This window comes from Oncorhynchus gorbuscha, linkage group LG05 (genome assembly GCF_021184085.1).
Source record: "Oncorhynchus gorbuscha isolate QuinsamMale2020 ecotype Even-year linkage group LG05, OgorEven_v1.0, whole genome shotgun sequence".
Lineage (NCBI taxonomy): Eukaryota > Metazoa > Chordata > Actinopteri > Salmoniformes > Salmonidae > Oncorhynchus > Oncorhynchus gorbuscha.
Genome location: NC_060177.1, coordinates 25,812,177 through 25,829,101, shown reverse-complemented (window position 1 = coordinate 25,829,101; position 16,925 = coordinate 25,812,177). Strand labels below are relative to the sequence as shown.

Below are 16,925 nucleotides of genomic sequence, written 5' to 3'. Positions count from 1 at the left end.
GAGAACTTGCACAATTGGTGGCTGACTAAATACTTTTTTTGCCCCACTGTATATAGCCAAGCCATCATTGCTCAATGTGTATTTATTCCTTGTGTTAGAATGTTTTTATATAATTATAATAATTATTTTATGTATTCTGCATTGTTGGGAAGGACCCGTAAGTAAGCATATCATTTGTTGTTTACGAAGCATGTGACAATTAAAATTAGATTTGACGTCAGCCACAATATGAGGCTGAATGTTCACTTACGTATCCCGCACTCCAGAGGACCCCGAGACTGTGGCATGCATTTAACCCTGTGTATATAGTACAGTATATGAACTCTAACATGGAGGAGTCACTATCAAATGCGACATGAGTTGTGAAGTATGGGGGATCGTCAGACGGCAAGGAGAGATCAGTGAGCGCCAGAGAATACTACTTCAGTTTGCATTTCATTCTGCTGCTGTACAGGCACAACGTCAATTGGACACCTTTCAATTTCCAGTTACTGGGAAGTGAGTATGTTTGCAAATATGCGTGCATGCATGTGTGTGTGTGTGTGGCGTACATAAGAGGCTTGTGGAACCAAGGAGAAGATGAAATATTACCCAAGCATGTTCCCCTCCCTCCAAGCTAACCTTGGGTGTATGTGACCTTGTTAGCTGGGCCACTGCAGGGATAAAGCAGCAAAAAAACAGCCTCAGTATTTCTCTCTCTCCCTCCCTATGGATCTCACACACGTCCACACACACGATCCAGCGTCTGCTCGCTTCTCCCTGCCACTGTTTGCAGAGTTTGAAATTGCTTTAATAATTGACACCGTTAATAACCAGGCTGGTCTCTGCGGCACAGAGGGGCCCTGTTCAAACACAGGTGTGTGTGTCCTGCTCGGGCCCAGGCGTGGTGCAGAGGGGGGCAGTGTTTGGAGAGAAGAGCTATTGTGTGAGTGTGTGCGTGTGTATGTGATTTTAGTCTGAGCCATCAGAAACTGTGCAGAATTGACTGATCTGCTAGTTGAGGGTGGTAATAGGATGGGCTCCTGTGTAAACACATAGGAAACTACAGAGGCCTCGTCTGAGCTACCACTGACACAGAGCTGAAGGTCATAGAGACAGGGTGAGAGAAGCTTCTCCAGGCTACAGAACAGGACTTTATCTGGGTTAACCTGAGCCTCCACCATCCCAGGACATTACCTGGCATTACCTTAGTCCAACCCAGATGTTATGTCATTCCCACCCTGGATAATGAGAGAGTCTGTACAACAGGGTGGCCACTGGACGTCAACAAGACAAAGAAGGCAACCGTAATGGAATTGTAATTCTATGTAGGCAGCAGTGACTGAATGGTCACATTCATGTACTGCAATCAACAGGGAAAACAACTTATTCAATACTGTTCTGTAATCAACAACAATCCTGTTTTCCCTCCCATGGAAATGGACATCGTCCTATTCAGACAGAGAGGGCCTTGATGAGCTTCTCATCACCACCTCATCATCACCCATCATCCATTAGACCCCCCCCTCTTTCTCTCTCTGCTGACCGTCAGTCCACAGGCTCTACTCTGGGAAACTATTCTGAGGAGAGGAAGAGGAGGGCAAATCTTTTCAGAGTGACATTGGAGAAAGTCTGCCTTTTGAGTGAAGAGAGGCAATATTAACAACAATAGAGAAATGAATAAGACAGCCAGGCGGCCCGAAGGTTGGGCTGTGGGGGGAGTGATGGGGAGTACGGTGTTGGGGGGTTGTAGTATTGTGGATGGGGGTACTGCTGGCAAAGGAGGGTGAGGAGGAGAGGGAGGAGGAGGGAGAGGTGATAAGTGCACGATTTCCTCGGCGGCTGTGTGGTGCTGCAGCCGCGCCGCTGTCACACGTCAGAGGGAGCAAATCAAAGGCAGCTCTTTTGATGAATATAAAACAGATTCCTGCTGGGAAGCACTCTTCCTCTCCCTCTCTCTAATCACAGAGCCGCAGCACAGAGCAATCCCCCCAGCCCTGCACAAAATGAAAGAAGAGTGGAAACAAGGAGAAGGGGACGGAGAGCACACACAATCACAACAAAGCCTGCTTTAGAATGGCAATAAACATTGGTCCTCTGGAGAGGTCTGCACAGGTCTGCACAGTGTGGTGTCGGGAGGAGACGGAACAGCAGAAAGCTTTCTATTCCCTCTCAAACAACACAATGTACATGTCTCATCTGAAAACAATGGCCAACCCAGCAGCTGGTATGTATACCACACCTGCATCAGTGCCTGTGGCTTCAGAAGTGATAAAGGCTTTAGTTTTGTTCAAATTATGTCTACATTTTCAAATAATAGTCAAATCAACATATTTTAGTCAAACGTATGACACAAAGAAGCTAATGTATTGAGTGAGCAATGAGAATCCTCGCCTTTTTCAGAGAATGCTCTCCATAAAACATGAGACCAAATTGTCATTAGCTCAATCTCTTTCATAGACGAGGCACAACAGCTCTTAACAGGCATAGCTTGTGTGTGTGTGAGCTTGTGTGTCTGGGTAAGTGTACGTACGCCTGTCCCTTTTCAACGCCCCTACTGTGTTCTAGGAGTGGGGTCCCATAGCATCCCCTACTACATAGGATTTATTGTCGAGTGAGACCACTTCACTCTCCTCCTTAACCTCTCCTTTCATTACTGCTCCCCATACGGGTGGCTGTGGACAGAACAGCCCTTATGCTCCAGACTGCAGGCTGAAACCAGCCACAGAGAAGCCCACCACCTAGCACTTTCCCTGGGTCCTGCTGCATCCATCTGTCCGTCCCCCCAGTGGGGCACCTAACTATCCTCCTTGTAGGAGTCCAAATTCATCAAATAAGAGACAGCGGGCGCTGCAAATATCCCATCTACTGCAACACACTCTAGAACTGGCTTGCTCATTACCACCCAGTCCTTTTGTGCAGTAGATGGGTTCAATCAGGTCAAATACTAGTGGCCAAAGAAAGGTAGGGAGGTTAAGACCTCATTTATTGGTAACTAGTTCTGCACCTCCTCTAAATCCAGCGTGGTTCCCTGCGTGTCCAGACCCCAGCTCAACCAGCCTCCCCTGGGCAGCTCTCCTCTACTGCTCCCCAGGCAGTGCTTGTCTGTGGCACCGGAGCCTGCTCCCACCCAGGCCCTGAAAGTGACACATGCGTGGGTGTCGCCGACGTGTCACCTTCCTGCCCGCTGAAGTATGAGGCAATTTCCTGCGAGTGGCGCATGGCGAGGGAGAGCGAGGGGCTAGGCGCGACCCAGCTCCACCGTTCTCTATGATACTGTCAAGGAAGAGTAATGGCTTTCTGCAGCGGCAGCCACTACCAAACTAATGTTGTGTGACTTTGGCTCTCCTTTCCAATGCATTTCCTCCACATTGAGAGAGGGAAAGAGAGAAGGAAAAGGGATGAGAGGTGAGGAGAAGAGAAGAGAGGAAAAGGCAGCAGTGATGGAGAACATAGTCAGAAATCCCAGATTCCTTCAGTGTTAGAATATTCTGTTTCAGCACCAAAGACATTCTCTCTTACACGACGACATCCTCTCTTACACAAAGACAATGCTGTTTCACTAAAACACCAAATACATGACAGGAACATTTCTCTCATTTGCATATGTTTTCTACGGCTCCCTCTATTCTCTACCATCTGGCTATGAGGCTGTTTCCTCCTCCACCCCCACGCAGCCAAACAGGATAACAGTCAGTGCTCAGTGAGCCCACCAGGGATGCCTGACTTATCAACAAGCCAATTCAACCAATCAGGAAGGTTCTAACTAACATTTGGATGATTTGAAGGTCAAAATCCACCAGAAAGAAAAAAAATCATCTATCAATCTACCTACCATCTCTGAGGACTAATAGGCCAATCTACCTACCATCTCTGAGGCTATGTCCGTAATTACACAGAACTCATTGTACCTGACCTCACAAATTCAATAAGCAATGAAGAGAAGTTGTCTCATTATTTTCTCACAATTTCCATATTAAATGCAAACAAAAGGAACTCTAAAAAGCCCTCTTTCCAGGGACCTGCATAGTTCCCTACTTAAACTATCTGCCTTCTTCTGCTGCTGCACACGTAATTGCGATCCAATCCCATCCAGAAATTATAAGGTTATTTTACAGAATTACAGCCTGATTAAAATTGCACAATATTAGAGTTAATTGACTCCCATCATGGTCTCTGGGCTGCCTGACAGATGTGTGGAGACGTCAAGAGTTAGGTGGAGAGAGGGGGACAGAGCTGCTATTCAGGCTGGCCCTGACTCCCACATTGGGGCCATCAGAACCCAGGCCACATGTGCCATCATTAGAGCCCCTCTCAACAAACCCTGGTCTCAAAGATCTACAGCTCTACAGGGGAAATCCTGATCTCCAACCCATGACCCCACACAGACAGACCATACAGACAGACCATACAGACAGACCGTGTGAGAGACTGAGTCACCATGTATGGATGCGCTCATCTGGAAATGAGGGTTTAATGTGATTTATGTGTGAATGCGTAGGCTTATACAGGAATGTTAATAACAACAGGATGACTGATGAAATGTAATGAGTCTTAGAATAGAGAAAATGAACACAATAACTTTATAGGACTAGCTTACATTTCTATCATTTTCTATCACATAGTAATGTACTTGTTTGCACAGAGAAATGACATTTGGATGAAAATTTAAGACTTGAAAAGCCCAGAGTGGATCCAAGTTCATTATATGTTCACTGATGCATTGTTAGACCTTACAGCCTATATAAAACGTAGGTCAGGTAGTAGATCATATCCTGTGGAACGTATAACAGTACATGTACAGTATATGCATGAACACGGTGCTTTAACCCACTTTCCCTGCTGTACTCACATCCCCAGACAGGGTAGCGCTGCTGATGCCCACTCTAACAGCCACCTCCTGTCTCAGCTGGCCAATGGTCTCCTCAGAGCTCCTGACCTGCCATCAAGACAACCACACAGCACATCCTTCACTGTACCAGACCAATGGGTTACAAGTACAACTGTAGATTAGACCAATGTACGTTTCATTATGCTGATGAAGCAATTGCATCCTCTTGTCAATAGTGTGATCAAAATGTGATTAAAAGTGATTAAATGAGGTTAACATGTTGATGTACTAGTTCTATTTGATCTTGACCAGAAGTGGACAAGTGTTTCCCAACAGAATTGGCCAGTCCTGAACTAGACCTGTCTAGGTGGTAATAGATCCTCAGCCCTACCTGGTCAGTGAGCTGCTTCACCCTGCTCTCCAGCTGGTGGAGCTCCTGCAGCTGTGTCAGCTTGTCCTGGTCCTTCCTGGTCATCTCCTGGTGCAGCTCTGTGATGGTGTCCTGCAGCTCCTGGACCTGGGCTTCACGCTCCTCCACCTGATACAAATAAACACAGGCCTGATTCGATATATGTTTACCTCCTCCCTTTCCTCCTTCTTTCCTTCCATCTATCCAGATTTCCTTGAGGTAATCACCAATTTCACACAGTAGGTTAGGTGAAAGCAAAGATTCCACTATTATTTTTGTCTGAACATGTCTGAACATGTCAGAAAGATATTATTTCAAAGAAGGAAAGAAACAGGGATTCATTTTCATATTATTGGAAGTCTGCAGCACTAAACTAAAACACAAAGCCTATTGAATGTCTCCAGAAGCAACTGAACATCAAAGTCGTCTATTACAACACCAAATACAATACAGTTTGCACTCACATGTCGAACTATCAAGAGAGGCACATATAAAGAGATCTCAAAGGAGATGTGCCAATTTCAGGTACAAGATTACATGTTTGTGGCAGAAGATACAATGTAATCAAACAATGTTACACAGATAAAATGCATGTCCTGTTCCTTATTACCAGCCAGTTGACACAGCATGGTAAGCGTCAGCGAATATAATTACGATTTAATTTTCCCTGGATGTCCATATTATACACACCTCAGTTGCTTATCAAATTAATGGCATACCTTTTTTATTTCATGTAAATGCACCAAGATACTGAATGGAATAGATATTTTGAAAGCAATGTGCAGTTTTTTTTAGACAGTCCAAAAGCAAGTAGAGGACTATATCAGATAAATGATATGTTATAGAGTCCATTTCAAGGCTATACTAATACAGATGAAAAACATGATGTGTATTGTTTGTCCGATATTTCATCAAAGCATTTGCTCTCTACAAATGTAGTCGGAGAGGAACCGTATTAAAAATCTGTCGTAAAGAGAACAAGAGGCATCTCTCCCTCCTCTGAGGAGAAGAAAAAGCTACTCTGGTAGACAGAGTGGTGGGAGGATACATGGTAAATGCGTGGACAGCGACGGTGAGGGCTCTCTACAACTGTCACACCACTCTGTGTATATCTAGTATATCTATATCAAGTATTCACCCTTTAAAAAATAAAAACAAGTTTTATGGCTGACATCAAAGCAGCACATATGCGTCCTGTTTTTCACACGAAAAATGCATGGTCATCTCCATGTCCTAAAAGTATGCTGGTAAGTTCTCGCATCGAATATGAAAAGCAAACACAAGAATAGGCTATCTTTTGGTGCAGGTTACTGCAAGATTATGCACACTACGAGGCTATCATCTTTTAGTTTACTGGACATTTGTATCACAGAAGAAATATTATGTGGCAACCACCAAATGCACACTGTCTAAATGTGATGGAAATTCCAGTAGTTGTTTTCTTCAATATCATAATTAGGCAAGAAGTTATGCATCAGGGACATTTTAGCCTAATGCTTGGCATGATGATAAACATTCATTCCGGTATCTCATGAGATGTCCATCTCACCAGTTTTCCAAGGTTTGCTTTCTATAATGCCAGCAGTGCCATATAATTCCCATTTCCAAAAATAGTTTTTAAACAAGACTTTATTATAGACCTCCACCACCTATCCTCCTACAGCCCATTACAATTCAGATCACTCCCCTCTAAAAGCTGAACCACCTCACATCTCCCTGGGTGGTTCTGATTTGATGCTGAGGTTTTAAAGGCACACTAATATTAATGGTACTGTCAGCAGTTTAATGAACTGGCCACACAGCTCACTGGGCTGATGCTTTGACAGATAATTCACACCGTTTTATTCCCGCCTTCTAGCAATATTACAGGGCCAGCTTTACCTCGCCTGACATCTGTGTGAGGTCTTACCTGCCAGGGCTAAACTGGGAAGGTATCTGAAGAATTGAGTTCCATGGAAATGTGGGTGTACAAACCCCTCTCTCAATCACGCATACAATGTACATTTTGTATAATAACTACATTATATACCCTGATTGATATGAACAAGGTTACCTAAGGTTAAAGGTTATTTCTTATAACCACAGAGTCATACACACAATCATGTCCATGCACAGATATTAGAAATCCATACAACTGGCATGGGATTGACAGAGAATAAAGAGGAAAACACTGAGCTAGTAGTAAGAGACAGGAAGAGACAGAGGAGATAGGGAGGAGGAGAGGAGATGGGTAAGAGGAGAGGGGGAGGAGGAGAGGAGATGGGGAGGAGGAGGAGATGGGGAGGGGAGGAGATGGGGAGGAGGAGAGGAGATGGCGAGGAGGAGAGGAGATGGCGAGGAGGAGATAGGGAGGAGGAAGAGATAGGGAGGAGGAAAGGAGATGGGGAGGAAGAGAGGAGATGGGGAGGGGGAGATAGGGAGGAGAGATAGGGAGGAGAGGAGATAGAGAGAGAGGAGATGAGATGGGGAGGAGGAGGAGATGAGATGGGGAGGAGAGATAGGGAGGAGAGGAGATGGGGAGGAGGAGAGATAGGGAGGAGGAGATGGGGAGGAGAGGAGAGGAGATAGGGAGGAGGACACTCCTCTACCTGCCCTCTGCCAGGGGTTGCCTTTCAACCCATTTATTTGTTCACATCGAACCGTTGCATCAAGGCCTTGTTGTTGCATCTACCATCTCTGAAGCTCAGTTGGTAGAGCATGATGCTTGCAACACCAAAATGGTGGGTTCGATTCCCAGGACCACCCATATGTAAAATGTCTTTGCGCATGACTATGTCACTTTGCATAAAAGCGTCTGCTAAATGGCATATATTATTACATTACCACCTGTACTAATACTAACCCTCTACACCTACACAGGATCAGCCCAGCCCAGTCCAGCAGGTTCCCACTGCATCATGGACATGTGTGAACATCTGTGGTTTTAAAGGGGCTGTAACACACTCCTCATTATCTTGAGTTTGACCCAATGCTACCAACACCAGGCCTGCCCAGGAGACCAGTGTGATTTGGTATTCTTCTTCCTGAATCTGAGCATTAGGGGTCTCTTTGATCTTTCACCGCTGTGACAAAGCTGCAGCACCAGGGCTTCTAAATGATCCTCTCACAGTTTAACCAGCGTGCACCAACATCAAGTAGGGCAGGGAGAATACGCAGATAACCGCAATACGTTTTTAAAAGAGACAAGCATAAAATGTGCTCAATGTAATTAACCAAAATAAGCTAGAGGCAGGCATGGGGCTCAAAAGCATAAAGAAAAAGATATACGCCAGTGTTTCGTAGATTACTCGTAAAAATGAGTATTTCACACGATAAACACTGTACATATCATCTGGTAATTTCCATTAAAGGTTATTTGTTATCTTCAGGCGCCCAGAAAGGATTCCTATTGTCTTGATCTTTAGAGGTTTCAGATCCCTTCATTAACATGCTAATTGCGTCCTGGTCCGCAGAAAGATATTAAAGAGGGAGGCGTGTGGAGAGGCTCTTTGTCCTGTCAGGGCCCTGGGACTTCTCTCCGCTCCCTCACTGCCTGATAAAAACAGGATGATATTAGTTCTTGAGGCTCTCCTTCAACGAGGTGGAGGGAGTCCATGGTGAGCTCTGCCAAATTAGAGGAGCCTTGTGTGTGAGGGCGCAGCTGCTACCCTCCCTGCCTTACACAGTCCAACTGTAACGTTTGTCTGAAGAAGTAGACCAAGGTGCAGCGTGGTACGTGTTCATGATTCTTTATTTTCTCAGAACACCAAACAAAACAACAAAATAATAATGAACGTCACGTTCTGTAGGCTTCACAGAGCTAACAAAAAACAAGATCCCACAACATAGGTGGGAAAACAGGCTACCTAAGTATGATTCCCAATCAGAGACAACGATAGACAGCTGCCTCTGATTGGGAACCACACTCAGCCAAAACCAAAGAAATACAAAACATAGAATTAAAGAAACTAGAATGCCCACCCTAGTCACACCATGGCCTACCCAAAATAGAGAATAAAAGCCTCTCTATAGCCAGGGCGTGACACCAACACAGCCAAGGCCAGTCCCCAACCTGCTCTGTAATGCCATTATTCAGGGCAGGTGAGCTTCATAATAAGTCTACACCCGTACGTACACACACGCATCTCCAACAAGCTACAGCTACAGTAAGTTCTAAATAACTACTGATTTATTTAACTACTAGTATGCAGACCAGAGTGCTTAGACCCAACCTGCTCTGTAATGCCATTATTCAGGGCAGGTGAGCTTCATAATAAGTCTACGCACCACTACACACGTACGTACACACACACATCTCCAACATCTACAGTAAGTTCTAAATAACTACTGATTTATTTAACTACTAGTATGCAGACCAGAGTGCTTAGACCCAAACTGACTTGCTCAGGGAACTGCTAGAGAAGATATTCTGATTACCAGACACATAAGAGATGTGAATGACTGCCACCATATACAGCTCCCCATATAAGTGGCTTCCACCCAATCTTTTCAGAATGCACATAGTAAGCATTTTGGCTTAATGTCAATGAGCCATATCTGTCTGTCTGTCTGCCACTACCACAGCACCATACACACATCATCACCATGACCCCCTCACCAGATAAATACCAGAGGTCACTCTTCTCATTCAGCAAGAAATCTAAATGATAATGACTCCTTATTAAAAATTATATTTGGAAGTGCACATAGGCTACATCAAAAGGTGCTGACATGGAGGGGCTGGGAGGATGGGGCTCACTGATAACCCACATCAAAGCACAGGCCGGGGGGCGGGGGGGGCAGACAGAGACTGTGTCTGGGTACTGAGGCTGTTGCAGATGGGGTACCAAAATAAATCTAGCGCAACATTTACCAATTGCAATTTGGATAATGCTTTCACATTGAGATGCTCCATGTTATTTGCAAGCATCCCCAAAAAATAGGATATGCACTCTGATGTTGGGAGGACGGTCTAAATTAAGCCAGAGTAGATGAGATTCAGTAGCTTGGGGAAATTATAAATGATAGCCCATGTAAAAAAAAAAAAACACACAAAAAAATAAAAATAAACAGTTGAAAAACACCAAAATAAAGGACATCATGGTATAAACCTCCAGTGGAGGACTAATGAATGTCCACCCCAAATGTGCACTTCAGCAAACAATCAGGCGTGGTTGATTAGCTGAAATTGGGCCGACAATAGGACACCTCCATTCCAGCACGGCACAGTCAACCTTTTAACGGCAGGCTGTTAGGTGATATCTGTCCGACCGTCGGCCTCTTCAGAGCTCTCCACCGTTTAAAACCATTCCCTTTTCACACAGCCATTACAGCGCTTTAGGTGGGCCTGGCTGGCTGGATCACACTGCCATGAGAAAGGACTATTCAGGCAGGGAAGAGAAGAGTAGAGCAGAGCCCATCTACTGTTTGCTTAGTGAGAGTGCCAGGTTGTCAGCCCAGTGAAGAGTGCTTTAGAGCCATAATAACTGAAGTTCAACCATGGGCTGCTGCTGAAGAGGTTTCAGTGTGGGGTTGAAACAGAACCAGGCCTGTGTCCAGACAGAGTCAAACACAGAGTGACGATGGGTTTATGAGAAGCTTCATCTCCCTCTAGGTAGACTGACTGGTCAGTGGCTCAGTTCTGACCTGCTGCTCTGCCTACAGTACCTATACTCCCTCCCCAGGGTCACCTTCTCTGTCCTGGTCAGTGGCTCAGTTCTGATCTGCTGCTCTGCCTACAGTACCTATACTCCCTCCCCAGGGTCACCTTCTCTGTCCTGGTCAGTGGCTCAGTTCTGATCTGCTGCTCTGCCTACAGTACCTATACTCCCTCCCCAGGGTCACCTTCTCTGTCCTGGTCAGTGGCTCAGTTCTGATCTGCTGCTCTGCCTACAGTACCTATACTCCCTCCCCAGGGTCACCTTCTCTGTCCTAGTCAGTGGCTCAGTTCTGACCTGCTGCTCTGCCTACAGTACCTATACTCCCTCCCCAGGGTCACCTTCTCTGTCCTGGTCAATGGCTCAGTTCTGATCTGCTGCTCTGCCTACAGTACCTATACTCCCTCCCCAGGGTCACCTTCTGTCCTGCTCAGTGCCACCTCACACGGCCCATCTCCCCTCACATAGGAAGTCAGTCAGAAATAGGTCTGACCAAGCTGATCAACCGCTTCCCCTGGGCTGGCCACCCGCCTGCCTTAGCCTGACACAACACTGAAACCACCAGCCAGCCGCACATGCTCAGTCACAATGAAATCCCAGTCTGTCCGGGCGTCCTGCCTGCCTGCCTCTCAGTGACATCGACACAAGGCCAAGCCCTGGAGCTCTCTCCCTGGATCCTCACAACTACTGGAGGATGGATGAGCCAATCTATTATTTACATCAATCACTCAGTCAATCCAACCAACCAACTATAGGGACCTAGGCCATCGGTCTCCATATAAAGTACTAGTCCTACAGATATCTGGATCATAATGCTTGACGGTGTGCCAAAATGTAATGAAAGTGAATAAAAATGCATTGATTAGGACCGAAACCAAATAAAAAAATCCAATAAGGAAATCTAATTAGTAATACCTTACCTAGATTACAGCCGAGTTACTAAAATTAATTGAAGTGAATTAAGTATTTGTGATGACAAACAGGTATTTCCCCTATGGTAGACAGTGGGCCAGGTCTTCAGTATGGAAACAGCCCAGAGCCGTTGCCTATATGTATGTACAGAGAGATGAGGCAGCGGGAATGCTGACGTCTGACCTTCATACATCAATGGGGCGGGGAATCTGCTTGAGACGGCACTTCATTATACACCGCAATGCATTTTCCAATTACAAAGTATTATAATTATATTACACTTTAATAATAAGGATTCTACTGTATTACAAACTTGGCACAGCACCAAAATGTTCTGATGTATGATATAAGAAAGGGAGAAAAACAGCACACATCCTTCCGTTTTCATTTCATTAGGTATTCAATGAATTTCCAATTAGGATAGAAGGGGAGAGAAAGACAAAGCTTTCAAGTCTTTTTCATCATGCTCTAAGATATATGTTATTTGTTCAAATGTTCCTCATATTCCTTCCTCTCTTCCCGTGAGTGAGTCAGAGGCATCTTTGTTAGAGAACAGGTGTTATCACGGAGGGAGGAACATGGGAGACATGCAGAGGGTTCAAACACCCACCACCATCCAGAGCATTCCATTAAGAGAAAACAAAAACCAGCAATAATGAGTGCCTCTTCCTGTCTTCTCTTCCCCCTGCACTGTATACCTGGACGGAAAGCAAGATGGAAGGAGAGCAGGGAGGAAGAGGCCTCCTCAACCCCATTCACACCAACAAACTTCACATTCCACCCTCTGCCTTTCCTTTAAATCTCTCTAAGGCCCCAACTCCCCATCACTACCCCCCTCACACCCACGCCTGCCCTCCCCAAGACAAGGGAATTTCAATCCTATTTCCTATCCTAGAACAAAACAGTCCACCCCCGATTATTAATGCATTTCAAAGCAGACATCATTTTTTCAGGGTGTTTTCTTTAAAAAATATATACTGAAACTCTTTATGGTCGACCCGGGGGTGCGGCCTCTCCTCTTCTCTTATGATCTTATTAGCATTGTATCTCTCACTGCCTACTGGAGAAAAGGCATTGCTATGTACTCTCTGTCTGTCTCTCTGACCTCTCGCTGGATGGAATTCATTTGGCCTTTCCCTCTTTCTTTACCCTGATTTGGCTGGAAAAGGGCAGTGAGCGGCTGCTGTCTGATACAGCTATTAAACATAAACACCATGAAATAAAACTGAGCTGTGAAAAGGGAGGTGAAACGAGTGAGAGGAAATAGGAGGCCTAAAAGATAAATGATCAAGCAGTTATATTATGCTTAAAAAGTGATATTCCTGTTTATCTACTCTGATCTGGCCCACTTCACCAATGTTTCAAATGTTTTTACATATTCAACCTGTTTATCTACTCTGATCTGGCCCACTCCACCAATGTTTCAAATGTTTTTACATATTCAACCGGTTTATCTACTCTGATCTGGCCCACTCCACCAATGTTTCAAATGTTTTTACATATTCAACCTGTTTATCTACTCTGATCTGGCCCACTCCACCAATGTTTCAAATGTTTTTGCATTTTCAACCATTATAGAGAACAACCCTTGCCACTGTACATTGTACATATATCCTGTTGCCTAGTCACCTTACCCCTATACATATCTAAACCTACCACTCCAGGATCCCTGCACATTGTAAATATGGTATTGGCACTAACCCTGGAACTGTCTCTGTATATAGCTAGCTTACTTTCTCGTGATCTTCTTATTTATATTTCACGTGTTTTTGTTCTACTTTACTTTTTTATTTTAAAATACTATAATAGCAGGTAGCCTAGTGGTTAAAGCATTGGGCCAGTAACTGAAAGGTTGCTGGCTCGAATCCCTGAACTGACATGGTAAAACTCTGTCGTTCTGCCCCTGAACAAGGCAGTTAACCCACTATTCCCCAGTAGGCCGTCATTGTAAATAAGAATTTGTTCTTAACTGACTTGCCTAATTAAATAAAGGTTACATTTCACTGAACTAGCGCAGGTGAGAAAAATTTTACATTTGTTTTAATGCCGCAGATACAGTATGTCTTATGCTCTGATATCTGATTGGTCAAATGAAAATGACTCAGTAACTTGGCCTCAAAATGTCTCAGTTATTATGAAGGAAACACAATGATGGCCTTCAGAGTAGACTTTGACGCATCAATCTGAACAGTTATTACGGTTTCTCGTTCACATTATGAAGGTAGGCTTATGTATTAATTAGTAATAGGGCATCATGAGAGAGAATGACAATTAAAAAGAGAGAAAGAAGGAAGGACGGAAAGGGGATATATTGCTGGTCCTGCTGCTGTAGCCAGTGAGCTGCTGGTCTGGGAGCCTTGCCTGCCTGTCTGTCTGCCTGCCTGCAGAGGATTGTGTGCAGGGCCGGGGCTTGATGAGGTAGTACAGCTGAATGATATACAGTGGCGGCCACGGGGCGAGAGCTCTCCATTAGTTACGGGGTCCCTGTTATGCTCCGGCTCCAGTACATTATTTTCAAATGCATCAGTCAGCGTAGTGCAGCACAGATAAATTCTAAGGCCTCAGATCTGTAATGCATACCCTCACCGCTGCTATATTACACTGCAGGTTAGGAGGGCAGGGAGAGGGGGGGGAGAAATGTCATTTATTTTTCACTGCGGCCAGTATTCCTCCCATTAGCTTCAAACGTGAGATAAGTTATGGCCTTTAACGAGCGCCTTTAGCCGCCAGAGCACGCTGCACACAAGGCGGTGGCCAGAGGGAGCGGGCTGGAGAGGCGGAGGGGGGAAGGAGGGGAAGGGACTGGCAAGCGGCAGGGCCCAGATGACCCACCATGGTGCCCTCCTGTCCATGAGGTCACAACACAATACACACCCACACCAGATGAATCATTTAACTATACGCACAAACGCACGTACACACAAACCTCTCAAGGTTGTCCACCTCCATATAAACATAACTAGCAATTTGACCAGCCAGCATATATCTGCATATCAAAACAGGATGCTGTCAGAGACAATGAATGGTAGTCTGTAGTGAGAGACTAATAATAACCTAAAAGGTCTATACAGCTTCAGTAAAGCCCTGTTAAAAGAAGACCCAGTGAATAGGAGTTCACCCGGAGGAAGCGACCCAGCGTATCTCCCATTCACATTGCTCGTTGAAGTAGTGCACGAGGACTCGGCCCATCTCAACCACTCTGAGATATTTACCTCTGCCACTCAAATGTTAAGGCTGGCTGTAGTGTAGTCCTGCTGACCTTTTAAACAGCTCTGGGTTGACTTCTTGTGTTGTATAGAGCAGTGGGCTGTGTGGTGGAGGGGTCGGCCTGGTGGGCTGGAGTGGGCCGGCGGTTCAGGAACCTGACAGATGGAATCAGAGCGCTGAGAGCTCCCACGTACTGCAGCTCTCTGCTCGTCTCTCCAGTAGACATAAGCAGTTACACAGAGAAATGTACAAATGTGTGTGTGCATTAATGAATGTACTGTTATTGATAGTTCTCTGAGCTTCTCCAAAAGGGCAGTTTCTCACTAGTTCTAACCACAGCCGAGCATATTACATGGTATGTGTGATGTACGGTTGAAGAATCCCACAACACAGAATGTCCCTTACCTCATTCTGGTACAATAACCACTTAGATACTGATGACATAGTGCTCAGATCCAGAGTCATTTAAAAAGTTCAATTCGTTGAGCTAATCCCATTTGTCTCTGAACAGAAGGGGGTTGTAGTAAAAAGACAGATCTATAAAGATTCCTCTGAATTCAGCCTTTTCACTTTTCCATTAAAAGGAGCAGTCTGGAGTTGAAGCAGCCAATCCCTCAGCATACATCTTAGTGTAAATGATTGACAAGTCGTGACCAATTTGCCTTGCACTTTTAAGCCCTCCTCTTAGTTTGGGTGGGAGCGTTTGTAAGTATGTACAATCAATAGCCTCTCTAAAGCCTTGCCATCGTCTGCCGCCTTCCGTCTAAACTCTGAGCCCAGTCAATCTATCACACGCCAATTAAGACTTTTATCCAAATGACCAGGACCCTTTTGCAAATTCTATAACAAATACCATCATGGTCTAATCACTAGAAGTTATGCAATATGAAGATGAGGATCATTTATATGAATACTTCTCGGCCTTGTCTATTCGAATAAAACAGGCTCACGTATCATCTAACTGAAGTCTATTCGATACGTTGTACAATGGAAATAATGCAAGGTTGGCTTGTAACCTCAGAACATTATATTGACAATATGTTCAGAGACTGTACTCAACATAATACAGTGCCTTCAGAAAGTATTCATACCCCTTGACTTATTCCACATGTTGTTGTGTTACAGCCTGAATTGAGATATTATTATTTTTCACCCATCTACAGACAATACCTCATAATGACAAAGTGAAAACAAGTTTTTTTTAAATGTTTCCAAATGTATTGAAAATTAAATACAGAAATATCTAATTTACATTAGGATTCACACCTCTGAGTCAATACTTTGTAGAAGCACCTTTGACAGCGATTACAGCTGTGAGTCTTTCTGGGTAAGTCTCTAAGAACTTTCCACATCTGGAATGTGCAACATCTGCCTATTATTCTTTTCAAAATGGTTATTGACCATTGGTAGACAACCATTTTCAGGTCTTGCTGTAGATTTTCAAGTAGATTTAAGATTTAAGTCAAAACTGTAACTCGGCCACTCAGGAACATTAACGGTCTTCTTGGTGAGCCACTACATTGTAGATTTGGCAATTTTAGGTTATTGTCCTGCTGGAAGGTGAATTAATCTCCCAGCGTCTGGTGGAAAGCAGACTGAACCAGGTTTTCCTCTAGGATTTTGCTGTGCTTAGCTCCATTCCATTTATTTTTTATCCTGAAAAACTCCCCAGTCCTTAATTAATGATTACAAGCATACCCATAACATGATACAGCCACCATTATGCTTGAAAATATGTGGTACCATGTTGTATTGGTAATGTGTTGTATTGGACTTGCCCCCAAACATAACACTTTCTATATGTGGGGTACAGAGGTGAGGTAGTCATTCAAAAATCATGTTAAACTCTATTAGTGAACAGTCCATGCAACTTATTATGGGACTTGTTAAGCACATTTTTACTCCTGAACTTATTTATGCTTGTCATAACAAAAGGGGTTGACAACTTACT

The 16,925-nt window shown here is 44.5% G+C and overlaps 1 protein-coding gene across 5 annotated transcripts in view; it reads right to left on the bottom strand.

Annotated features, from left to right (window-relative positions):
* LOC124035744 (myosin heavy chain, skeletal muscle, adult-like) overlaps positions 1-16,925 on the bottom strand; it is a 250,637-nt gene that overhangs the window by 176,263 nt on the left and 57,449 nt on the right. For all 5 annotated transcript variants that reach the window (XM_046349375.1, XM_046349379.1, XM_046349376.1 and 2 more), the window contains 2 exons: positions 5,202-5,348; positions 4,832-4,918 (listed from right to left, as the gene is read on the bottom strand). In XM_046349375.1, the coding sequence (XP_046205331.1) occupies positions 4,832-4,918; positions 5,202-5,348 (234 nt within the window). The remainder of the gene's footprint in view (positions 1-4,831; positions 4,919-5,201; positions 5,349-16,925) is intronic.